Source organism: Pteropus alecto, unplaced genomic scaffold, assembly GCF_000325575.1.
Source record: "Pteropus alecto unplaced genomic scaffold, ASM32557v1 scaffold14, whole genome shotgun sequence".
NCBI classification, from domain to species: Eukaryota; Metazoa; Chordata; class Mammalia; order Chiroptera; family Pteropodidae; genus Pteropus; species Pteropus alecto.
In genome coordinates, this window is record NW_006436810.1 from 5941127 (window position 1) to 5968749 (window position 27623).

The following is a 27623-nucleotide window of genomic DNA, read 5'->3' on the forward strand; positions in this document are numbered from 1 at the left end:
ACAGAGAAGTCAGTAGCCCCGAGGTAACCCGTGTCGGCCAGCAGTGCTGAAACGCTGCTGAAGGGAGAGTTAAAGGATTCAGTTCTGTAGGGCAAAGCAGTAAAATGTGTATCGACATTCAAATCCCATTCTAGAAACTTATCCTAAGAAAATAATGGGAAAAATAAAGAAGAAAATGATGTTTGTTACAGAGCAGTTTGACAACAAAAAATTAGAAACATCTTCAATGTATGCTAATCAAGGATTTGTTAAAAATAATTACAAAGATCTAATTATATTTATTGATTTGGGCCCATAATATATTTTTAAGGAAAAAAAAAGGTTACAAAACAGTGTGCAAAAATACCATTTTTGTTAAATGCGTAGAAAAATACCATCTTAATTAAAATACACATACATTTAGAGGAGAAAGGGGACTTTTATTAAAATATTAGCGTACTATATCTGAGGGGTAAGATTCTGAGTGAGTTCTGTTATATTTCTCTCAACTGGCTGAGCTTTTTATTATTTTTATTATCCAAAAGTAATATTTACTTCTGCTTGAGGAAAAATTCAAACTACTTTTTAAATAAAGTCAGTTGTTTTAAACACGGTATATTCTCCCATCAAAAGAATGAAATAAATTGTAGCAAGATGGTTTTCTTTATTCTCTATATGGACTAATTTATAGTCACTAATAATCCATTTGATTACTAAGGAATGGCCTCAGTTTGATAATATGAATGAATGTGAATTATCATTCAATACAAACAAAACTTGTTTTCCAAGTATGAACTATATTTGCACTTAAGACTTTTTAGCAAGCTCACATTAGCCAAGGTCATGGTGAGACACAGAAGGCGTTATTACGTGAAATCCACAGACAACCCTGCAACCTCATTTTAGCCAATTACAACTTTCCTATAAATTCTTTATCAGAACTACTGACAAGTAATTTAGGTATCCTCTAACTTCATCAATGCTTGATTGATGACCAGGATGTATACACAAAAACCTGTGAGGCTGGTTGCTGGCTGAAGCTTCCCCCAGCCCACACCCTGCCCTATACCAGCCATCCAGCCTTTTAAGGCCAGGCCTCCATCAATCACACATGGGATGACCAGGGCCAGGAGTTCTGGCAGAAGATGGGAGGAAGGGCTTCTTGGGTCCCAATGCTTCCACAATTCCCACAGAAACAATGCCATAATCGGACTCAGGTTTCAGGCCGGCCCTCAGAAGCCATGAGACAGGAGAACAATAGATTTTTCTCCATTCTGAATGACAATTCACATCCATCTTACATTACAGGACACTAAGAATAGCAGTTGTTATTTCAATAACCAGACTGATCACAACACAGCAGCAAATAGCTAATTGAGTGCATAAAACAGGTAGTCAAGAAAATAACAACACACACTGCTCAGTATTCATTCCATGCTCTTCTCTTAAACGACAGTGACTCCTAAATACCTCAGAAACCCAGGGAGAAGCAATGTAATAGCCTTAAGTAAAGGGCATTATTAAGCAAAGAAAAGGAATTATAAGATAATAAAATGTTTGGCCTCCAAATTGGTAAAAGGACGATTACTTTTTCTTAAGGAAATATGGTTTTCATTACTTTTAGGTAGTACAGTAACTCAAACTAAACAAAATGGTGTCGCCCCCAATGGGCTGCCTGGTTTCAGAAAGGCATAAAAGTGCTTCCCCACTGCTGACCTGGAATTAATCTGATGTGCTCAGGTTATTACTCAGATTAAGTATCATTCAGAACAAGGAGGATGCAGCACATGCAAATGTATATACCAAACAATACTTCTGAGTGATACAATTAGATCACTACAGAGAAAGCTGCCCTTTCAAACAAATCACAATGGGATTAACAAGCCAGATTGCAGGACTTACCTCATTAGCTAGAACCTGAGAGTACTCGATATCCAGTTCATACAGTGTCTCAATGTGATCGCTGGTAAATGCTATTGGAACCAAAAGAATGTTCTTCCAGCCCCTCTCGCAAAGCCCTTTGATAGTCTCGTCTGTCTGAGGACCCAGCCAGGGCATTGGACCAACCTACGAGAAAGGAGGATGCATGCAGAGGGACCGCCTCTCCCACTGTGCCCACTGCCCTGGGCACGCACACCTCCTTAGGAGTGAGGGCCATGCTTTACACCTGCTTTAATGGGTTCTGGTATTTCCACGTTCAAGCTCGAATCCTTCAAGAAGTTAGTAAAATATAAATGACAATTTCTGTCATTACAACAGAAAATAATACATTAAGTAAACGAAGCTCGACTAGCCGCTTGATTTCCCTTCCACCTCACTTGCTTGTGGAGTTCTTTCTGCCTACGGTGAGCAATCGGGTTCCGCAACAGTCTGCCTATGTGAAAGAGCCAAATCTCATCGTTTTACAACAAAGTCCTAAAATAGACCTCCTCAAAAGAGCTGACTGCCTGCAAACACACGGAAGCCACCTACCTTGGACTGCCAGACCAGTCGGTAGGGGTTGGAGTAATTCAGCTTCTCCATGACTCTCTGGACGGTGGCGCCCACCTCCTGAGGATAGGGGTCCCCTCTGTTGACCACCTGCAGCAGAGACACAAGGGGGTTCAGTCGCCAACACTGTGCAGGGCTCGGAGGCCTCACCCCGCGTGGTGACACGGCGTGAGCTGGGCCTGCAGTCCTCCCCTGCTGTCTCCTGCACTGACTCAGAGCGGGAATTGAAGGAGTGTTGTATGGACAATGTATAGAACTGAGCTGATGGGGTCCAGGTAAAGAAAAGGGGTAAACGCTAGCGGGATAGAGAAAGCAGCAGCAACGGGGTTCAGACTGCAGACTCCTCAGGAGTACGACCTGAGCCTTCTAATTCGCATTCTAATTCCACTGCAGAAGAATGCTTTGTGTACAGCGAATGTCTGATAAGTCAGAGCAGCTTGTTAATACCTTGAAAATGTTCAACAGAAATTTTATTTTTAATGCTTTAATATTGAGTTGTGTACTGGCTCCCTAATACCCTTACTTTGCTTATTTCTTCTCTGTTATTTCTTCCCATAACACTTACTACCTCCTAATATACCATAAGATTTTCTTACGTGTTATGTTTATTATCTCTGTCCTCCCAATCTTTGGGGGCAAGGATTTCTGTCTATTTTGTTTATTCCCATCCTGTGGCAGTGGATGGAACAGTGCCTGGGTGCTGTAGGGGCTCAGTAAATATTGTTGAAGTGAAATAATGATGAATAAGTTTATGATATTACTAGAAGTTAGTAAACAACCATGAGAAACATAAATCTGGAAGGAATGAGGGAAATATAAAGTCACCATCAGGAAAGCACAGAAATAACTGCCACAGGCAAGATCCACCAATTGATACCAAAATTAGTGGGCAAAAGTCTGAGAAACAAGACATTGGCATAGTCTGGAAGACTCTCCCCTAAGATATTTTTAATTACGAAGAGAAAAAGAGTAACTATACAATGGACAAATCCAGCAGACACCACCCTAGATAAATGACAAACGACCACAACACCAGCAGTAAGTCCCACTGCCATTACGCATCCCTGATGTGATGTACTGGGAAGGACAGGTCACCTCTGGGGTAGTCTCCTTATAACACATAACCTCTGTCTAATCACGAGAAAGCACATCCAAACACAGGAGCATGCTACCAAACAACTGACATTCTACGAAATCACTCTTCAAAAACATCAAGGTCATGAAAGATAAGCAAAGTATGAGGAACTGCCACAGACTGAAGGATTCTGAGGGGACATGACGACCAAATGTGAGGTGGGATCCTGGACTGGATCCCAGAAGGACAACTGTGGAAGCGGCGAACTCGGAGGGAAGCCTGGCCTTGGCTCGCGGGCACTGCCCCACGGTTCAGTTCTTAGTCCTGCTCTCTCTACTCTGCTTACGTGAGATGCCAACGTTAGAGGACGCTACGTGAAGGGGATGTGGCAACTCTCTGTATTGTTTTTGCAAATTTTCTGTAAGTCTAAAATTACTTGAAGTAAGTTTTTAAAAAGTCACGAAGGGAAAGTCATTAGAAGCAAATGTGGGGGAAAAGAAGCGCTTGCGAGATCCGCTTTCTTCCTCTACGATCGTACTCTCTCCCCTACGCCTTCCTTATCCTCACGACTTCACGGCCTCCCTCCATCCCACACAGATCCCCTGGGCAGCAAAATAAAAACAAAAACAATAAAAAACCTGGAAGCAGCATGCTCAGTCCCGAAGAGTTACAAAGGGACGCAGCACCTGGAAACGTTCACGTATAAAAATGCGTTTCCTCCTTTCTCAGTTCAAGAGCTTCCCTTCTGGCATTGCAGACGTGGCCTCGTCACACACAGGACAGTTACAAATAGGATGAGTGTGGAAAAGGAAGAGGGGCATGTGAAGAGGACTTGCATAATGCAAGAAAGGAGAATCTGAACCTGTTCACATAAGATAAGCGTGCTTCCAGAAGAGAGAAATTTCTCTCCAGAGCCATATATCGCTGAAATGCAGGAGGGGAAAAGCTGCAAAGGGCTCGGCCCTGGTGACCACCAGGGGGCAGTAAAGACCAATTAGAAGAGTGGCCCAGACACTACAGTTAACTCCAATAATCCTGGGGTTAAAACCTCAGTAACACCTACGAAAATGTAATTCTCCACCTCTCCGGCTCTGAAAGCAATGAAACGATGCTGCTTCTAAGCTGATGAAACTGGCTGCTTATTCCAAGTACCTCTATATATTGCACAGCACACCAGCTCAATCATACTTGATCCTAAAAATGCAACAGATATGGCACAGATGCTGTATTTCGATGAACAGCCAGGGTAATATGATAAACTAAGGAGCAACCAGATCACAATTTGAGGCACTCTACATTCACTTGCCAAAGTGTGGTCCTTAGTCTTAGCGAGTGAAAAATGGTCATCGCTTCCTGGAATTCAAACAGCCGCTTGACAGGCTTAAGGACAGAAGAATGGGATTAGGAGCGATCAGTCTAAATGGTGGTCCTATGAGTCAACCCACCGAAACATCGGGCAGGTAAAAGCAATCTTCTTAACTGTCCCACTTACTAAAAATCTTATACATGACTAAATCTTCAAGTTATTATAATTTTTATGCAAGAAATTGTAAATATTATAATTTGAATGAGTTATTAGGTTTCAAGAAGTGAGTCGAGTTAAATGAGTACCACGTTAAGTCTGAGATTTAGAATTCATCCTTGCACTGGGGTCAGGACATTGTAGAAGCTGGGTCCATGTTACACACTTAGAAATCTCCTACCACGGGGTCATCCGACAAAATGTTCTCACTTACGGACATTGGCAGTGAGTGAGCCGAAAAAAGAATGACCACCTCGCTTCTCTTCTCCAGTGGAAAATGGTCCAGTTCTTTCAGAATGTGGTCTGCAAAGCACTGTGGGAACACCAAGAAAAGGGGATCAGAAGGCAGTGGGAGGAAAGAAATGGAAAGAAAAGACAACCTTTTAAAAATAAGAGCTACACCAAAAATCTCAGTGCAATCCTCAGAAATTGGAACTCTTTTTGAAAAACTGCAAACAGTACAGTCTCTCTTGCTTTGGTTCATCATCAAAATGGCTCATAACGGTTTCAGGGGCCTAGGGAATTTGATGGGAAACTTCTAAAGCTCACTAATGGCTCACTGAAAATGAACGCTCTGGATCTGCCTCCCCGCGGGAGGAACAGGGCACACTTCCAGATGGAAAGGAAACACAGATGGGAAGGAGAAGTTGTTTTAAGACCTCTCATTTGCTCGGTTAGCAGGAAAACAGCTTACAGGGTCTTTCTAAATCCCCTTAGTTTGGCTTTCAGGCACATCGCATTAAAATACATTAGACAGAAATAGTAGAGGAATAAGAAAATACTATCTATTTTTATGACCTTTTCCTTCCGAGCTCACTATCCTCACTGAGTCATTCTTTGGAACAACCTTCATCACAACAGATGAGGGGTTGTACAACTCTCATTAAATTCACAGAGTGGGGAAAGACGCGCAGACTCGGGGGCTCGTTCAGGCACATCTGTGGAACCTGGCTACGCACAGACCCCGCCTTCTCCCCCAAATCTCTGTCCACCAGACCAGTTAATGCCTTCGTCTACTTGGCACTTTCTGATTCACATCAATAGGTGCTGAAATACCAGATCTGAAGAGGCTTTCTTTCATCTTACACTTTAATCATTCTCTGTCATTGCACTTATAAAGCAAATGCTGCAAAGGACATTAATGGGTCAGTGGACAAAATTCTAACATGAACATAGATTAGATAAATTAATCAATGTTAAATTTACTGAAGTTGGATATTGTATCATGGTTATGAAAGAAATATATTCCTGCTATTTAGGTGTAAAGGGTGATTTTGTTATATATATACGTGTGTATATATATATGTACACATAAAACTTATTCTCGAAAGGTTCAAAAAATCTTATGTATATACAGACATACATTCAGAGATAAATGTTAATAATATGTGAATCTAGGTAAAGAATAGAGTTCCTTATACTATTCTTAGTCCTGTAACTTTTCTGCATGTTTGAAATTATTTCCAAATAAAAAGGTTTTTAAAAATATTATAGGTCCCTCTCAGGCCCTTTTCTCTGTCTCTCTCTCTGTCTCTTGCACTGTTCCTCTCACTCTCTGCCTCTGAGAGGAGACCACACTCTGTCTGTGGAGTGTTATCCCTTTTCTAATAAACTTTCCCTTTGACTCTAAAAACTAAAAAACTAAAAATAAATAAAAATAAAAAATAAAAAAATAAAAATAAAAATATTATAAAGGACAACTTACCAGAACCATGTAAAATTATACTTGGCATTTGGATATATCACTGGTTAATCCCAAAGGATGAGCAAATTATCCCCCAATAAATATTGAGATATTATTAATCTTTCCAGAGCCTTCAAAATTTGATAAATAAATGCCCTATGGCACAACACGGTGTCTAGAGTCAGTTCCCTTTTCAAAATATATGATTTACTTATAGAGTAAATGTAATAGGATTAGATACAACAAAAACAGTATTTTCTGGTGGCCTTTGCGGTGTTTGGAAACTAAAGATGCTCAGAAAGGATTATTTTGGACAAAAGCCTACATAAGGAGGAACGCTCATTTACTTCAATTATTCCAACAGCCAGATGACAGTAGTAAAATGACTATTCTGAATAATTACTATCTATAATAAGTAGAAATGTAGATTCAAAATATGTATAGTTTTAGTTTTTAATCATATTTTTAGTTTTAGTTTAGCCTGGGTTTTTTTTTTTCTATTTCTGCTAGATATAAAATCTCTCCATGTAATCTACTTAATATTCAGAATAAAATCTGTAAGTCTTTGATTCTGAAAAATTTTGGTATTTTTTTCTCATTTTGAAAAATTACAAGCACAAACGCAATCTGTCATGGCTTACAACAGAATCTAAGCCATCGTCCAAACTGAGGCGCCCTGGGCAAGAAGTGCCGCTTGAATCGTCTAAACTCCATCTGCAGTATTTTCTCCGTGCAGTCCCGCCGCAGAATGAAAGAGGCAGGCAGCTCTCAGAGCCTTCAATCACACCGTCCAGATAAATGCCTCTACGATTCCCTTTCATTTTATGAACGGAGACTTCCTCAGTTAAGAGACCTTTCCATCTTTCTGCCGCCCCCCTTTTCAAAGGGCTGAATTTTAATGCAAATCTAATCACTCGCTGGATCAGGGCAGGCAGATGCTGCGCAGATCCCTCAGTCCTCTGTAACCACATGTCAGTGCTGACCTGAAACACCCCTCGTTTCTGATCACAGGCCTCCAAGAGCAAAACCGTCAGGGCTCGCTGGGGCTTCCGGCGATACCGACGGGACCCCACAGCAGAGCCGAGTGGTGGGGGGACACGAGACCAAAACGATACTCATCCCACAGGAAAGGTGTCTTCACTTTCCACTTGAAATTGGATTTTAACCTAAGGGTTAACCCTCGACACCATCTACATGCCTGAGGGTCATTGTCTGCGCCAGGAGGAGCTGGCCTGCTTTCAACGATGTCTAGCCCCATCTAGTGGTTCCAGATTCTAAGTGACTCCAGGCTTTAAAAAGGGTGTTAAGCTGGTATTTCGCCAGAGAATGTCCAAGGAGTGAAACATAAACTGGATGAACAATAAATCACTTAATATTTCTCCTACCTAAACTAACTCAAATAACTTTCACTGGCAAAACAAAACTATATTTCCATGATTTAGGGCAATTACCAATAGCCTGCTCATATTCAAAGGGCAAAAAAAGGATATAATAACTCCAATTCGAAGCTACTGGCTTTGGAATTGTAGTTTTAACTGATTCTCCTAAAATCAAGCATCTATTAATATAAATATATCAATATAAATTGTATAGGAGAAATCTGAAATTTCTTCTAATACATTCAACTTTCTCAATTAAAATGTTAAATTTTATGTCTCAGAACATGTAGATATACTATCTTTAAAATTTTTAAATCTTTTGACATTTTAAAAGATTTAGAAAACAGAGGATTTATTTGTCAGTCATTCAATCTATGGATATAAATTAGCAGAAACACCTTGCATAATCTTTAACATTCTGGTGACTGGGAAACAAAATATAATTCTGCTATGGTTTATGACTGACAGTATTAATCTAAAGAAAGAAAAGATTCTCACCTTTAATCTTTACATTTATTTTCTCTTGTCATAATAAATCAAGACTCTAATACTTTTTTTTTAATCCCTAGCACACAATTAAGCAAGAGAACAGGGAAGCTCAGAAGTACACCCGGAAACCAGGTAGGGACAAGAATCTGACCCCTACCAGAAGCTGGGGTGACGGGCTACTGGTAGTTGCTGGCTTACCTGAATGAGGAGGGGATGTGTGGGCCACCTGTCAATTGTGCTCCACTTCATCATAGGCTTCTTTCCCTTTTCATTATAATATCTGTAAATGGCATTTAAGCTGCTGCCTGAAATATACAGTAGGGGCCACTCAGTAAATGCATGTTGATTATGGTGAAAACAAAAAACAGACTAGTGAAGGCAGTAATTTTAAGTTCAAAACAGACATCTGCTTATATACTGAATCAGTCTAATTACAATCATTTCAATACTCTAAAATGCATATAGATTTAACTACCCTGCAAACGAAGGTCGCTAAAAAGCAATCAATTTCAATGGCCTTTCAAAGACTGCTGAGGTCATTTCTAGGGAGAAACAGGATGGCAGTGGATTTATGAAATATAACCAGTCGTTGTTTGCAGGGACTAAGTCTTAAAATTGAAAGCATATTAAAAAAAAATTTTTTTTCCCATTATTAAGGTAATCAACCCTATAACAGAAAATGTAAGGGCTGAGAAAGAAAGGAAAAAAGAAAATGGCCATTATCCCAGCATGCTAACATTGTTTTATTATAGCATAGTTCTTTCCAATTATTATTTTTCTTTATAACCGTTTTGTTTTACAAAGTTCTAACTTTCGGTATATGTGCAATTTTGTAACCTGAGTATTTTGGGCATTTTCACTTAATATTATGAGATAACTATTTCCCACATTACAATAAAAGATTTATAGCCATCCTTTCTAAGGGCCTGTCGATAAGAAAGAGTAGCTTATTGAGGTTTCTGTAAGCACATTCTATTTTTAACTGCTTCTACAAAATCATCATCATTCCCTCGAATAAAATAGATGGATATCATTTGTTAGGTAATCTAACAAAAATCTGTATTTCTAAATAAAGAGATGGAAATGATGAAAATTCAAAGCCTACAGGAAGGTAAAGGGTACCAACTCAATGCAACTGGATCCTGGCCTAGGTGGGGCTGGCACAGGGGCCAAGCCTTAATCCTAACATGGGGCACATGGGGCCTCCCCCTCAATCTTAATGCAGGGCCAAAGTTCCAAAACATCCCCATGCTTCAATCTGCTGGCTTCTCTATGAGAAATATTAATCAGTTAGGTTACCAAATTTAAAAAATGCTAGTCAGGACAGAGCCATATTTAAATCTAATGTGGTGCTCTAAGGCTCATACTCAACTTTCAAAAAAATAAATGAGTTCCACTTTGATGAGTAGAACAGAATGAATCAGATGAATCCAAACTGAATCCATTCCAGGTTCAAAAACAATCTCTCCCGAAATCACAAAGTAGTCACCCCCATAGTCACACTACAAACCACATTTTACAGGTGAATATCATTTTCAGATACACAAGATCCAGGCCAGGACTTCTGGAAGCCACATTAGTTCTTCTGGGTCACTCAGGAACATTTCATGACCTACCAAAAGTAGTCATTAAGAGGAAACTACAACTAAAAATCTTGCTGTGACTGATACACAGAATATACTGGCTCTGCCACAATGTGTGTCTAAAAGATGTAATAAACGATCCTTAGTGGCCTCAAAGAACTAATGTGCTTCCTGAAGGTTTTCACATCTCTAAAGTGAAGATGTACCTGCCCTTACACGTGACACGCACTGGGCCAAGACTGCACAGACAATGACATTTTGAGCACACTGACAGAGCCAGCTGTGAAATGAAACCCGTCGTCACCCTTTGTTACGTAAACAACCATCTTCTTGTCTAATTTTGAGAGCAGACATCACATATTGAGAAATATTTTTTAAAGTAAGGAAAAAGCATAGCTTAGAAATTTATAAAATCTGATTCATTCTGCAATAACATATTATCAGACATTTTGAAATCATAGAGGAACATTTCCAAAAGAAATCACAATTCAAACTCCTGAGGGTGTCTGAGAACTCAGGCATTTTCACAGGTGCTCAGAACAAATACGTAAGGCACACAAACAACAGGATTTGAATATATTTTCCAGCAGCCTTTTGTTTCTCCTTACAGTTATAGAATAATAATACACACTAATATCCAAAAGGAATTTGAGTAAAAATGTGCTGACCTTGATATAATAGAAATAGAAAACAAATGAATGTATTTGTGCCTAACAGTAGAAGCTTTACCTACAATCGATGGGACAGGGATTGGCAAACATAGATTATTCTCCTGCTGCAGTTAAACATATAGAAAATAACATGCAATAATATTTTCCAAAATCTAGAACACTAAATTTCCAAAGGGAAACTCAAACTGGGCTTTGGGTTAACCAGTAACCAACCCATAACAGAAGCATAACAAAAAAAAATATATGAATATTTCCAATGTTATATGGGCACTTCTGCTTTCAAAATGGAAATAGCAATCACCTTAGCTACATTAACAAGACTATTAAGGTAGCCATAAAAATAAGGTTTATTATACAAACATATAAAGTGGCTTAAGGTTCATTACTGATCCATTATGCAACTGCATTAAAGCACTGAACACCAGCAGCTACCGCCTGCCACCCACCATTTGTAATTCTCAGCCAATTGGCCAATAACTCAAGGGACAGATGAACCATGAGATTTCAAGTGGACTGACCTGAACTCTCGTGTTGAAAGGAGACGGGATGGATTTGCATTCAAATCACAAATGATTTATCCTTTCCCTCCACACTCAGGTTCCCTGTTATTTTTGCCACGGGCCCACCCTCCAACTGTCAAAGAGAAGCCCTTACCTGTGGTAGAGCAGCTGTACTGTGGGTACTGCGTGAAAGCAATAGCCCTTTCAAGCCCGTCTCTCTCCATCTCTTCAATTGCTTCTTCTGTTAAAGGATGGACATACCGGAATCCAATATAGTATTTGTGAGGGGCTGTTAGGAAGCATGTGTGGAAAGGAGAAAGTATTAATCTTTATACAGATTCCTCAGTCGCCAAACGTAATGCAATGTCCAGAAAAAAGAGTAGTTAACCTAATTTCCTACAGTGCTGATAATGTGGGAGAGCTGAGAATATTCCTTGGACCTTATCCAGTCTCCAGCCAGTGCATGGATGTTTAATCACTATTTTCAGGACCAATTTCCCCTCTCACATACACACACCTTTACTTGGCACAATGGTTTTTTTTTAAAACTCGAGCTTCTGTGCCTAATTCTTAAAGTGTCAGCTACTCTCACGTACGAGACACCATGGTAGACACTTGGCTTTTTCTCCTCCTCACTCATTATACCTCGCTGTTGAGACAGGGAAACAGAAGCTCTCAAAGGTTAATGAACCTGCTCAAAGTCACACCAGCAGATGGTCCAGCTGAAATTACAACGGGCCTTCCCCATCCCAGAGCCCGTGTTCCCTCCACACCCCCGCCTGCTTCCACCCCCGGAGTCCCCTCCTCCAATGCCCTCACACCCCAGGTCACCTGGTTTACACAAAAGCTCTGGGACACTCAATATAAGTTCATTGAGAACAAATGATTGAAATGATTCTCCTCACTTAGTATATGAAAAAAAAAAAAAAAGCCAACAACAATGTTTAAATTGGAGGCGCCGACTGGGATTTATAATAACTGTTCCTGGCACCTGAATGAGCCAAGTCAGCCATATATCTTTGTGATCCTTCCTCCATCGCTTTACCAACTCCCTCTTCTAGCTCCTCCTGTATTTTAAAAGCACCCGCAACCACATAATTTCTTAGGCATTTATAAAATCATAAAACTGAACGTTTCCTAAGGTTACCCAGTCTTGTTTCCTATCCTGTCATGGGATTACACTTAACTTATACTCAGGGATGATACTGAGAAGATGCTACATAAATACTAAGTAACAGTAAGCTGAGACGATGTTACTGTCCAACCATTAGCAGCGGCAACAACTAAAAATGTGACACTAAATTGCCACATAAAAAAACATTTAGGTCAAAGTGAAAGAAAAGATAAATGCATTTATTGTTTATACACACACACTCACACACACACAAAATTCCTCAATAATCTGACCCAGAAAATGATGAATCAAACCAAATGAAGCATGCCACTTAGAAGCAGAATACTGAAAAGAGAGAGAAGCATGTATGTATATGGGAAAGATGGTCTGATTCGATATTCTCTGGTTGGAGACCACAAAAAGAGGAAGAAAAGGGAACAAACGGAATCATTTTTAGCTCTATGCCTTCTAAGTCACCAATTTTATGTTCTCTTGCATAAAATATGGTCAGCTGCAGTTAAAACATACCAGAGAACTTGACTCGGCGAGCAAACTCCAAATGACTGTTCAAAGATTATGTGGCTCATCGTAAAACTGCCAACTATCACAATATCAACAAGTCCATTTTTAAGGTGCTCTTGGTGCTGAGGTGGAATGTGCTTTCCAATCTATTTTGAGACGATACTATTATCAGATTGACATAGTAAGATCCCCCACTGCTGTGGGCCAACTAGCTTCTCACATTTTCTTTCCACCTTTGAAAAGATGCAGCCTAAATGCCCGGGATCTGGGAGTTCCTCGGCACTGCTGACTAAGGGAAGTGGAGAGGCTGCCCTTGCAGATAAAGGCAGGGTGGGGTCCACGTTTTGAAGTGGGAGAGGAAAATATTCTGCAAAGTACAGATAAGCTTTGCTTAACCGTTGGCGTGAAGATGGCTTACAAAAACACATTTAGAAAAAACGACAATGTGTGCTCTCCGACTAGACCTCTCCCGAGGAAGTAACAAGAGTTCGGGAAGGTTCTGTGGGGGTCAGGATGGATTTCACACTGCGCTGGCGGCTGCAGCAGGAACACAGGGGGCGGAGAGCCTCCTGGGCTAACCAGCACCACGCCTGCCCCCGCAGGCCCGAAACACGGGACTCCATGGCCTAGCCTCCTCTGCCCTCGGAGCCGCTGCCCGGCGAGCACTCCGTGGTGAGAATGAGGAGAAACTGGATTTTTAAACAGCAGAACAGTTCTAGTCCATTAATGTAGCATGTATAATAGTTCGAATGTCTGATTTGTACATGACTTTGAGAGAAAGGTGTGAAACATAGAGCACAATGCTTTTTAATTTGCATCAGATCATGAACCCTATGCCAAAGACAAATAAAAGCTTACGGTTATTGAATGTTTGTCATCTACTACAAGCCATGCTAATGCCTTTCCAGATTATTTTATTTAACATTCACAATGATCCTAGGAGTGGGTTCTGTTAACATCTCCAATGTTATATGGGGTAAGCAATCTGCCTGAAGTCAAACAGCCAGGACCGGAGAAGCCAGCTCCGTCTGTAAGACCCATCGCTCCTTCCTCCCCATCACACACCCTAGAAAGAACAGAATTATTTTACTCAGTAGCACTTTCTTCAGCTTCACTGAAAGCAGTGAGTCTACGTAACTAAACTATAATTTTTTTAATGTATTTCAGATTTAGAATTTTCATGAAATGATTACACTTTGCATCTACTTCCTTCTGGATTCCCTAAATTACTATAATGTGGTGTAACTATCTAAAACCAATTCCAAGTTATATTCGTTTCACATAACACAGAATATAAGTTAACAGTCAATACTATGTGAAGACAGTGCAAGTCTCAAAATTTCTATACAGGCTATCAAGCGACAACTATTTCCCTAAAAAAGTGAGAGCACAAAAATATTTTTCTATCTGTCTGCAATCTTCATACTTTTTTTTTTTTTTGCCTAAAGAGAATTTTTCTAAACAGAAATGGACATAGCTCAAAATTATAAACTTTATAATTCTGCAGGAAAAAAAAAAGTAGAAGAAGAAAATAGAAATGAGAAAGAGATGAACAGAGAAACAAAGAAACCAGAAAGCGGGAAGGAAAAGCAGCATAAAGTGAGGGAGGGAACTGACTGCTCTCCCCACCCAAAGGCTCCTGGGTCTTCACTGCCGAGCTTCCGGTCCGCTCAGTGAAGCGTGAGTAGGACAAGGAACTTTCTCCCAGGCAACTGGCTGAGCATCTGCTGGAGGCGGAGAGGCACGCCTGGGGATCATCTTGGTCTCAAAAATACTGCCAGACCTTGAGACTATTCCAATTTCCCATTCCACACTCTGCGTGATCACCAGCCCTCATACACGTTTTACTGAGCATGACCCCAATAGGTCTTCAAAAGATGTTCTCTCCACCCCTCAAGCAGACTGGTCTGCAGCAGCAGTGGTCCACTAGGCTAGAAGCTTCATGTAAGTAGAAACCATGTTTTTCAACTTTGAATAGCAGCATCGCACAGTGCAGGGCACGCGATGGGTCACTGATGAATGAATGAGTGGGTGGTCTTGGGCCCTATTAAACACCACTATCATACCCTGCCACTAGGCCTGCTGAAATGACTAGGTGTCACTTACCACGCAGAAGAAAACAATAATTTAACTTGCTGGCATCAGAGGGTGCCAACTGTGGGCCACAGAGGATGGAGATATGCCAAAGGGGCATCAGGATAAAAACCCTCCCAGGACGGGGCCCCGGACAAGCTTCCAAGATCCAGAAAAACCAAAAGTTGCACCCAAGATAATCACCCCCTGCCTCTGTGAAGACTAGTAAGAATGTTGCTCCACGAAGGTAAGGGCGTAACTTAGTCCCTACTTTACCCCTCATCACTATACCTGGCATGTGGTCATCATGAATCTCTGATGTAGGTTAGAGGAAGAATGGATGGATGTGGGGATTAATGGCTGTAAGAGTGGGTGAGTGATCAAATGGGCGAGTGAATGAAACAAGGAGGAAAGATGATTTCCTGTCACATTATGATGTCGTGGTGGGACAGACAAGCCACTGAGCTGATTTGTGCTTCATGGATACCCTAAACTTGTCCCCAGAGTTATAATGAAGAATAATAGGCTTCTTTTTCCCCATATAAGTCTCTACAAGATGGAAGGTTTCAAAGACTCTTCCAACAATTTTGACTCTGAAAATAAGGAGTGGGTATTATTATTCTTTAGTTCCTACCAACGCAGGGAATAATTAATCCTAGAATCTAGGTACTTGTAACTTCCTCCCTCTGTACTAAATGGCCACATGTTAAAATGATCAGATGTTTGCTAGCAAGTGAAACACTGAGTTAAATTCACATCATTCCATGGGACTCTTTCTGGGCCAATCTTTCCCGGGTGCCCTCCATCTAAATTCCTTTTTCAAGTCTGACAGCTCTACTGGGGCCCTTTGTGGTGATGGGTACTATACTAACACGTCAACAGAAACAAACAGCATCCCTCCACTTCTTCCTGAAGACAGAGTAACAGCTGCAGATCTGATTCACACTAAACGTTTTATCGTGATAAACGGCTGATGACAAGAGACTTTGTTCTCTATCAAGTAGGTGTGAGTAGAGATCAGCCAAGTCTCGCTGACCCAGCATTTTAAAAGACACACTGTGGCACGTGTGGCTGAACTGTGTAAGGAATGCCCTTGAGCCACACGTGAAGGCAGAAAGCAAATCTAACATTCAGAAGCACAACTGAGCAATTTTCCAAGTGAGATGATCTGCTGGGGGCTAGAGAGCCCTTTGTCCCTATTTGTGTGTGATGGGAGACTGGCTTCTGAGAGCAGCTCGAGTCGACGCTCAGTGGTGTCCTCTCAGAGAAGAGTGAAATGCTGGTGTTCGTGCCTAGCAGGGCTGCTCTCGTTGAGGGTCCCCACTGCATCACATTCCTGATCCTGAAGCCCTAAAATGTATCTGCCATTAATATACTTCGCGTGTCCTAAGACGCACATTTTCTGTTTTAACATTTCTCATATTGGTCCACACCTACAACAGATGCTATCTTAAAATTAACAGGCAGTTTTTTTTTATGTGTGTGTGTGTCTTAGAATTACATAAAAACAACGGTACGTCCTACAATCGATGGTCTCTTGAATGCTATTAAATACGGCACTGAACATTTCGTTCGTGCAGTCAGTGTTCGATGCTGCACATCATCATTCCGTGTCGGGGGTTCTCAGAGGACAGCTGCCAGATGTGTGCAACCCTCTTTTTGGTGACACATCTGACAAGGCCCTTACGTGCCTCACAACAATGGTATTGCCAAGAGGTGAAAGCAGTTGCCGAAAGTTGCTTAAGAGTCTCACGGCTGCACGACAGCTAGCTCTGTTCTAAATGTTGATCTAAATAGCTATCCACACGGTAAGAAAAGACAATAGCAGCATTCCCCCCAAATTTCTTTCTAGAGCAGTGATATATGCCTCTTTTATTCATGGTATACAGCCCTTTAGAATCTAGCTCAACTTAACACATACTTCAAACTTCCTTTGGAAACGAATGTTCCAAATCTTTAGCTGTTTTATTTGTAATGTAAGGAAATAATAGAAAAGGTTCTACAGCCAGGATGAAGAATAAGGCCTCGAGAGCTAAGTTAAGTGACCATGCATCACACAGGAACTGCACAAATCGAGACCAGTCAAGACACAGAACTACGTTAGGCGTCCAAGAGTGTTTCGAATTTTATAACTAGAGCAAATCTAGTGGGCCGTTAATTGAGAAACACCGTACCTGTGTGCGGGGACAACTCATCCAGCAGCTTCACCATGCCTTCTCCTTGCTTGGAAGTCCACATCTTGATGGGGGATCCGCCTCCGATCCTGCGGTACTGCTCCTGAATTCTGGGGGTTCGGCGTTTGGCGATGATTGGTGCCAGCTTACTAAAGCATTTAACGTGTAGGTAAGTGGATTTTATTCCATCTTAGCAACTCAGACACATTTTTTACTCGATTAAAAAAAAAGGATAAGCAAAAATTTTAAAAGAGCCTAACAAGATCGAGCCTTTAAAAAGTAAAGCTTGGGGTCACTGACAATGGCCAGTTCTTCCGGCCTAGATTAGAGAGAGAAAACGAGATACTCTAGGGAGGGGCAGCCACCTCTGCCCCACGAGTTGTTCCTCCGGAGGCAAGATCCGAGATCCGGCACAACACACACCCGTGAGGAGGCCTTGGGTGTGTGCTAGTTCCTGTCTTAACACCTGGTCCTGCGGCTGGCAGGAGCTGGGATACAAGACGTTAGGAAGCATATACTCCTCCCAATTAAGAAAATGTACATTAATCCCATACATTTGCATGTGTGAGCAAAGGTGTAACATGCACAAGAATGTTCACTGTAACAGTGTAAACGACCTAAAGATCCACAGCGAGGCACTGGTTAAATAAATTAAGGCACAACCATACCATGCAATTCTTTACGGTCATGAAAAAAATGAATGAAATCTATATAATCTGGGATGGGAGACCACCTAGGAAGACCAGGTGCTGTAGGTGTAAAAAATTAAAAAAATAAGAGATTATAAACTGACAAGGTCCTTGCAATCTGTGAGGTCAACCAAGGGTTACCTCGCCTAAAAAATAAAAAAGGAGGAAAAGAAGGAGGGAGGATGCAAGGAAGAAGACGGCAATAATCCATATTCACAGTGCAAATGAATAAGCAGTCACAGCTTCCCTGATTAACACTCAGCTGTTAAGTGCCAGGAACAAATTTATCTCTAAAGATCTTCCAAGGTACCTCAGCTGGGTCAGGACAGCTGCAGTTTCCAGAGCTCTGGGAGGACAGGGCTCAAGGAGAACACTCACGGACTTGCTTTCTCTCCCCCTTGCAATTCTTCCATTACCATATCTTCCTTATATCCAATGGAGAATCATAACGCTGCCCTAGCCACTACCACATATGCGTTATAACCATTTATTTTTTTGAAACTACAGAACTGAGATACACGTAAGGCAAACGCATTGCACAAGTTACGAATAAGTGCGGGTGTCACAGGTAACTTACTCTTGAATAGGCAGCGTCATGAGGTCCCGGTCCAAGAAGAGCCTCAGGAGAAAGTTGTAAACTTCTCCAAGGGTTTCGGGGCCTCCCATGTTTAGCATCAATATTCCAGTTTTCGGCGTCCTACGTAAGACAAAATGCAACAGTTGATTTGTAACACTTTTTAGTTTCCTCTCGGGTAGAATTTTGGTTTGGCTAGCAAACTCTCATCTTATTTGTTTGATGCAAATGTAAAAACCCACAGACCTGTTCACTGCCGTCCATCTATTTATCTGGGGACTCACGAGGCCTCCAGTTCTGCACGGTCCCAGCTCAGACCGCGACCTTCATCCATGGCACTGGTCTTCAACTGGGCTCAAAATATTTCTCTATTAAACTATCAGCCCTGAACAAAGATTCCATTCTTTGGGGACTGAGAATCAAGGTATAAACCTAAAATTGTCCTGACGATGAAGCATCTCTTCATCTGAGAGCCTTATAAATACACATGAAAACACAGGTTATCTGATCTCTCCAAACCTCAGTTTCCTCATCAGTAAAGTAGAGAGGCCACCGCCTGCCTCAAAAGGTTGTGCTGAGAATTAAATGGGAATGTAGCTGTCCTTGCATGATTTGGTGCACACAGTAAGTTCTATTATACAGAGACACCTTGGGTTTCCCTATAATTTTAAACCTCCAGAGTTTAGTACCAGGCCATGTCTCACTCTGATCTCTTCTTTTTAGATGATTATTAATTACTGACAAATTATTTCTTGCTACTCTGCTTCCTTTTCCAGCACTTGCCTTTACTCCTTCTTCAGTGTCTCCTGCTATGATAAACTACATTTCTCACTCTACTCTCACCTCTCCATCCTTCATCTAAATCCACTGCTTAAGTAATTCCTGTAAGAAACTGCTCTAATTAATTCAAATTAGTCTCAAGCTAAAGAACCAAGCACCCAACAAGCAAGAAGAAGCAAAATGAAAACGAAAACTCCATAAGTTTTAGGTAAAACAGCATCTGAGAAATTTAAAAAAAAAACAACAAAAAACAATAAGACTATACAAAAATATAAATTTCTAAAATCCAAAGCGATTTATAGTTGACACAGCCCAAAGTGAGCCAGGCCAGGATGGGAAGGGTTCTCTATTCCTAAACCCACCAGGGGTCAAGGTGGAGTCAGAGCAGAACCAACTGCATCCCGCAGGCTTCCGGGAGCCGCCAGAAAACCATGACCAGAACCCGCAACTATGAAGTCAGAGGCTGAGACAGGACGAATAACTGGAGGCCTGTGTGTTCCCATGAATGGGGAGCCATGTGATGGCAGTGCAAGAGTCTGCAGGTGGGGGGAAACTAAGGCAAGCAGGAGTGTTTCTTCCATTTTTTTTCAATTTAAAGAAAATTTAGATATAATTCATATAATATAAAATTTGCCATTTTAAACTGTACAATCCGTGGTTTTTAATATAGTCACAAGGTTACGAGACCATCACAAGTATCTAAGTCCTGAATGTTTTCATCACCCCAAAAAGAAACCTCATACCCATTAGAGCCACCCTGCTCCAACCTCCCCCACCCCCTTGGCAGCCATTAATCTACTTTCTGGATCTATGGATTTGCCTACTTAGGACATTTCACAGAAACAGAATTATGTAGTATGTGGCCTTTTGTGTCTGGCTTCTTTCACTTAGCATGAAATTTTCAAGATTAATTCATGCTGTAGCATACATCAGTACTTCTTTTTTGTGGCTGGATAATATTCCATTGTATGGACATACTCTCCTGTCACTCTTCATAAAGCAGCTGAGAAATAACTAGACTGAGGTTTATCTAAAACACCATTATCAAGAATGCACTTTGTAAATCTACATCCAGACCACCTCTAGCTACTGTAGTGACTAAACCAATCCTGCTGAGATGGCTCTTGTTTGGAAAACTATTCTTAATGTGTTCTAAAACTAATGATACTATGATGACAGTTTAATCGCAATTTTTATACAACTGTTAACAACATTTGGCAATGTTAGACAGCAGTGTGTGTCAAATTTATACAGGTGGAGACTGTCTCCTTGACCAAGCATACTGTAGGTGAAATGTGAATCCTCAGCCTAAATTTTCAAAATCAGAACCAAATCCTGGGGAAAGGGAAATGCTGCATTACAATGTAATCAGAGATTTTTCTCATCCAGACCCCATTATAAAAATTAACTAAGTTCATTTTCCACATCACTACCTTGTATCAGAGTTTCCTGGCCTCAGCATGGCTGGCATTTGCGGCTGGGTAACCTTGGTAGTGGAAGGCTGTCCTGTGCACGCAGAGGTTCATAGCATCCCTGGCCTCCACGTACTAGCTGGCAATAGCACACACCCTACCCCAGTTGTGACAACCAAAAATGTCTCTAGACGTTGCCAAATATGTCCTGAGGGGCAAAAAGGTCCCCTGTCCTCTGTAGAGACCACTGTGTCAGAGGAAGGGCGTCGAATTTCCTTTTTATTAAACCACGAATTACACTGCAGGCATCTTGTTCTATAACTTTCCCATCCCCTCCGACCCGAAGTCCTATCAATGAATTAACAAACGTGTTAGGCTTTCTTTTCTTGACACCTGAAAATTCCAGATTCATTATATTGCGAAACTGTAATATTCCCTTAATCTTTCTACTCAGACCACCAGTGTTCTCTTGGGATCCTATCTTTTACTCTCACAATATGTGACTCACAATAAATTAAGTGCATTTTTCCATGGATTGCTGCCAGTTCACAGATGAGTGGTTAAGAAACCCCAGGCTAAGAGACCCACCTAAGCCACAGAGGGTATCAATGTGCAAACGGGATTTCGAACTGTTTTTCATCTACACCTGAGCTTAAAACAACAGTGGCTTAAAATGGGACACGACCTTGCCCTGCAAACCCATGTTTTGCAAACCATGCTGATCTTATACATGAGGTGCACACGATTTGAAAATACCTAAATACACATGCACATCATTCAAAACTGTGTTATGCATGATGAATGGTGCATTAGTAAGCCCTAGTCCGATATCCCTTTTCCAGAATGTGAAGTACAAAGCTTCAGTTGAGGGTCTGTCTCTTCATCCCTCTAGACAGAGCACATCTGAGACCAAGGTCTGAACGGCCAAGTTCCCTTTGTTTGAACATAAACATGTATACAGCGAAAAAATATTTAAAATTTCTCACTTGAAAAGGTTTCAACGTTTTGCCATTTTTATATTCTAGAATTCTCAAAATGTAAGTTTTTTTTAAACTATTAATGATCCGTAACAGAAACTTAGCTTGTCAATTAATAGAATACTATTCTACTGTATATAGTCAGTATTAGAATAAGAAAAATGAATCCCTGCTCTTCATTAAACCTACAAGATGTAAATGGCCTGAGGATCTATGCTGCCTCTAACACATGGTTTGGCAAACCACAATCCATGTACCAAATTTGGACCCTGCCCCCATGTTTGTTTTGTAAATAAAATTTTATTGGAACATAGTTTACTTGTTTACCTATTATCTGTGGATGCTACCACATTACAACAACAGAGTTGGATACCAGCAAGAGAGACCCCAAAAGCCTAAAAAACTTACTATCTAGCCCTTTACAGACAAGTTTACTGACCCCTGGTCTACTAGGGTATTAGCCTAGTAATGTCTAGTCTAGTACAAGCACAAAGCAGCACGATGCCTTCGTGAGGTCTAGCATCAGAATGACTCACAAAGATACTCACTATGTCATCATTTCTAATCTCTAAAAACTATAAATAATCTATGTGCCTCATAATATGGGACCAGATAATGATTTAACAAAATACCCTCAAATTATTAAAATAATGTAGAATAATTATATTTATATGGTGACATATTATTAAAGAGAAAGTTATAAAAATATATACAGTATTGTCACATTTTGGTAAATATATACTGAATGAATATTAAGATACAGATATAGAGACAAAATACTGTATGGTGAGATTATGTAATTTTTAAAAATCTTTTGTCGCTATTTTCTAAAATGAATGCCTTTCTTTTGTATAAATATAATAGTTACTTAATAAAATTTCTATTTTTAGATTTTTATTAAATTTTAATAATTTAATATTAACACTATTTATATAATTGACTTTTGCCAATAAGATAAAATAATAATGAAATAATTTTTTTCCAGGGCTCCATGTAGAATCAGTTCTTCGGGTTAAACCAAGTGCCCTCAGTACTTAACATACTTTGCACTATGGCTGAGGTGAGCAAAGAGGGGCCGTGGGGACGAGTGGGAATGGCGCCCCGCTCAGCACGCCTGACCTGAGACAGCGTCTGCGCTTCCTCTCTTCCTTGCCAGATTCGACGTTTTAGGAGGCCAGAGAGTTGAAAGAAGATGATTTGGGGTTCCAACCCTAATGCCCTATCCCCTGCAAACCTCAGTTTACTTAGTATTCAATCAATGTACCCTTGGTCACACTATGAAATATAACAAACACGAAATAGGACTATTTTATTTTCATAGCTGTATGACTTTCACAGAACATCTGGTCTACCAGAAAGATCAATGCATTAAATAGTTCATAGCTTCTTTCTTTCTTTCACTCTGTTTAGTGCTAAAGTGTGGTATTTCTATTTATGCACTCATTTAAATAATTGTTCTTTACAGTCTTTTCTTGCCTCTGTGCCAGAGGAAGACCTGAGAACAGCTGTGGCTTCTGTAACGAAAGAGGATACTCACAACAGTGCCATGCCTGCTGACATCTGCCCGCAGACGGCAGCAGCAAGGTATGAAACAGGTACTTTATTTCTTCAGTAAATTACACATCACATTATGTCACTTACAATTATGTTCACTGTGCTAACAGATGAAAAACAAAGGTAGAGTTTACTACAGAAAATCTTGGTAGATTAGTTATTCTCGATCCTACATCGGACATAGGTTTCATAGGTACGATTGTGTTATGTTCATAAATACATTTCCAGCATATACAGAATTTGTGCTACGTGACATATTCCAGAACTAAATTCCTAATGATTTGCATACTGTTTGTACTCAACTCCATGTCCTTTAACAAAAGCCCTGTGGGATTTTTCTGTGTCAACTGTACCTCAATAAAGCTGGAAAATAAATAATAGATGATTTTTAAATTTGTAAAAATTCAAAAAAAAATGAAAAGCCCTAAGGTGGGGGAGAGGAGAGTGAAATCCGGTTAATAGTTTAACAGCTGTTTAAAGGAAGCCAGGACAATCACACTGCTCCTCAATACTGCGTTTCCCCAGCACCGCTCCTCCTAGGAGCCTGCATCACTGGTGTTTGCATCAATAAACCGAAATCCTTATTAGTACCTAAAATTAGACTCATACCTCTTCCCTGGTTGAACTTGAGGACTTGGGCTTCTGGCACGTTGGGCTGTTTCTGTGGCGGCTGTGGCTGCGGCTGCATCTGACTGGCACCTCCATGGCTGATGGGCCCTTGACCTGCCATGCACCACTGTGACGAAATTAAAGTGGCAGCATGAAATCGAGCTGGAAAGTAATTTCTTTTGAAGAGGTCCTCGGAGCATAATTCCTGGATTTAAAATTTAAAGAGATGCTATTGCAGAGGTGATGTGCTCAGCATTTCTCCACAGGCAGGTGAAGGCACTTAAGGCCTCTCCCAGGGGACATGGTGGCGCCCCCTACGATGGCACAGCAGGACCTACACAGAGCCTTTTCAGAAACCACACACCTCCTCCCCGGGCCTTGGCCGCAGACTTTGATAGGAACCCTCATGAGAATTGCTGTACCTTCTGGAAGTTACTGATGACAGCATGCTGCTCATACGAAAGGTCAGGAGCCTGCAGAGGTAAGAGCCACTACCTTAAGGAGTGGAAACTGGCCCAGTTTCCCACCAGTTGCACAGATCTCAAATCTGCCTCCAAGCCTTCTCTAACAGAGCACCAGTGCCCAGGCCCCCAGTGTGGCTCTGGGGCCAAGAAGGGGGCCCTGGCGCTCTTCCTGCTGCACCCGCCCCGCAGGGTGTTCAGTCTGCATTCATGAACCCCCGAGTCCACACCCCACACTCCTGACCAGGGTCCTAGTACCTAGGACTCCAGAATTCCCTGCCCCCCATGCCCCACACCCACTTTCGGGGTCTGCACAGGCTTCTTTCCTGGGTCCGTCCTCTTGAGGGCTGTCCGTGCCATCAGTGTAAGCAATCCTTGACCTGAAGGGTAGCCAACGGGTGGCTGTTTGGAGCTTGAACATACAGACAGGAGTGTCCACACACGTGTATGCACAAGACTCTTCACAATGCAGGACAGAGCCAGCAGTGAGAAGAGAAGCAAGGAAGCCTGCAGGCCAGAGGCAAGTCTCCCAAGGCCTCCACGTTTCTGCAGGAACTCCAAGCGGTTATGAAGGTCTATTTGTCAGCATAGGAGAACTGAATATATTTTGGTTTATTAGCTTGCTATCCCACATATGATATGTGGTTCATCTGTACTCTTGCCCTGGGCCTCACAAGAGTCAGTGGTGGGTCTGGAGAACCCACCTGAATCGAGGAGTCCATGGCCGTACGCAGTTGCTGCTCCACACTGTACACGTGACTTCCCTTCCTTAATCTCAAACCAACTGGTTTGAAAACAGGCTAAGATCAGTCTCCTCCTTTCCTCCTCCTACTTATGAGTCACAGGCGTCCTGGTGAGGAACTCGGGCTGGGGACAAGCAGCTCTGACTCTGAGTCCAGCTCTGCCACTTATTAGTAATATAACTGGGATCAGATTATAATCTTCCTGGACCTTAGGTTCCCCGGCTGCAAAATGACACCATACCATCCTCGTGAAGATCACATCAGGTAAAACTAGTGAAGCATTCTGCACAGGGCCTGCCACGTATGATTAGTGCTGGCATTTTTTCAGTCACGCATGTCTAGAGCACAAGGTCTACACCTGCTCTGATTTTTTCTCACCTAGCATGTGATAAAAATAAAAATAAAATATAGGAAAATGGTATCTCCAGGCCACTTAGATTTCCAACTATCCAGACTGTGCCCTTTTCCAACAGTTCAATTCTGCTCAAATGAAGTCTCAAACCAACCCACATCTCCTTATTTCAGATACATTCAATTCTGAACTGCATGATGAGATTTAGCTAGGTTCTCAATCATGCCACAATGTCTGCAATTCCTTATATGAATGAGATTATATCAGATCCCATGGGGTCTGAGAATAGAACTTTGGCATCCTATAACATGACTGCTGGTAATAAAATAAGATTTCCTCCTGTGAACCTTAGAAAGGAGGACAGAGATGGGGTGAGATGAGTCTCCAACTAGTACATGAGTATTTCAAATATACTTCTGTTACGGTTTCTAAATCCTTCCATTTAGTTACCTGTAACCTGGACAACAAATCATTTAAAGTTTCTCATATTGCTCCATGACCGCAAATCTAGAGTCTGTCAGACTTTGCCACAGGAAGGGACAATGAAAGACAAGATTAACTTGATACTTCTTTCAGCCCCATCACTGCCACTGTGCTTCCTCTTCTTAAAAGATAATGCCTTGACTCCCAGCGCCCTGTGTGACCTGGTCCTCATTGCACACTGGGTCCTTATTATATTTCTAACAAAGGCACCTGTAATAAGATATGGAAGTTCAGAGTGGATTCTCTCTTCTCCCTCTCAGTAGGTGCCAGACTGATGAATTAGGGAACTTCTTCGAAAAATAAGTCAGCTCTGTGTCCAGTCACTGTTCAGATGTGTTAGTATGTGGCCATCTTTTACATAATAATAACTGAACATTTTGAGAGTCTCGATGTATCTACTGCATGCCCGGCACTGTGCTACAGACCTTACCTATATATAATCTTCATGGCGAGCCCACGAGGTACCACCTTACTCCTTTCCTTTTACATTTACCAAAGCTGAAGCCAGGCTGAGTACCTTGCTCAAAGGGTGAAAGTCAGGAATGCTGCAGAGCTAGTATCTCAACCAGGTGTGCCTGAGCCAGAGTCCCATCAGCTCATCCTGTAGACACAACCTACATCACGGTTTGCATCAGAAATATGTGGGGTTGTCGAGGGGTCTTATTTGTTCTCCAAATATCTCTAGAAACTCCAGCCCAGGATGCCTCGTGGTAAGTCCTACTTCTAAGGACAAGTGAGCACCAGTGATGCCAGGGGCTAGAGCAGAGCAGCTCTGGACACACTGCCCTGCATCACCAGGGACAGAAGCACCAGGTAGATGCCCATGTAATGGTGATGACGATGAAGAAAAGTGAATAAAATGGAGTCACTATGGTCAAGCTGCTAAATTATTAAAAGAAAGTAAGCTGATGCATTAGAAAACAATTCTATTTTTGTCCTAACTAGCCTAGGAACTTAAATTTCTGAACTTTCCAGTCCTGCGTCAATACCTGAATGTACATCGGTCTGTTATAATCAATGCCTGGACATACAGCAAAGCTTCAGTTAACCATGTGAATGACCTCAAGAAGAAAATGTTCCACAACTCAGACCCTAGACATCTGGGAGATCACCCTCGGAGCCAATCCGCAGACTTAGAACTTAGGACTGACATTTTCCCAAACGTGTGCTTTTTACTATACTCTCAAACCGTTCTTTCTTCCTGGGAAAACTGCGGATATTGCCTAGCTGTGTTTTCCCTTTGCAAACCCCAAGGCCCTTAACTCAATCTTTGTCATTTATTTCTAGCCAAAGCCTCATGACACTTCTGAGCTGATGGACAATGCCTTGATTTCAGTCCTCCCTGTCGCGGGCCCTTATTAACACACGTCCCTCCCATAATCCTCACAGCAATCCTGTGACTATCATTATTCCGATTTTACAGATAAAAACTAAAGCTCTGAGAAATTCAGCCATTGCGGACAGGCACCCAGCTGACCTGAGGAACTCCAAGCCCCTTCCCCGAGGCCTCCCAGGGCCTTCACGTGGCCAAGGTCCCGTTCTGGACCCTCCCAGGGTAGGGTTCCTTTCCGGTCCCTTCTCCGCCCCTCGCTCCACCCCGCGCAGCTTCCTGCGCAGTCGCCGCGGCTCCTGGAAGCCCCCAGGCTGGGGGTGGGGGATCGGGAGCGCTCCGCTGTCCCCAGGTGCCGGCGGCTGCAGCGACAGCTCCACTTACTTCCACCGCGGAGCAGGGCG

At 41.7% G+C, this 27623-nt stretch overlaps 1 protein-coding gene across 7 annotated transcripts in view; it reads right to left on the reverse strand.

Moving 5' to 3' along the window:
* The window catches only part of FECH (ferrochelatase), a 34601-nt gene extending 6984 nt beyond the window's left edge, over window positions 1–27617 (reverse strand). The window contains exons 1-10 of one of the 7 annotated variants that reach the window (XM_025048097.1): window positions 24612–24691; window positions 24273–24323; window positions 23851–23977; window positions 18522–18641; window positions 17256–17404; window positions 11527–11661; window positions 8817–8923; window positions 5281–5379; window positions 2452–2559; window positions 1882–2046 (exon numbers count right to left, since the gene is read on the reverse strand). In XM_025048097.1, the coding sequence (XP_024903865.1) occupies window positions 1882–2046; window positions 2452–2559; window positions 5281–5379; window positions 8817–8923; window positions 11527–11661; window positions 17256–17404; window positions 18522–18619 (861 nt within the window). In that variant the 5' untranslated portion in view covers window positions 18620–18641; window positions 23851–23977; window positions 24273–24323; window positions 24612–24691. The other 6 variants (XM_025048094.1, XM_006913700.3, XM_015590820.2 and 3 more) reach the window with 6 other exon arrangements.
* Between the last annotated feature and the right edge of the window lie 6 nt (window positions 27618–27623).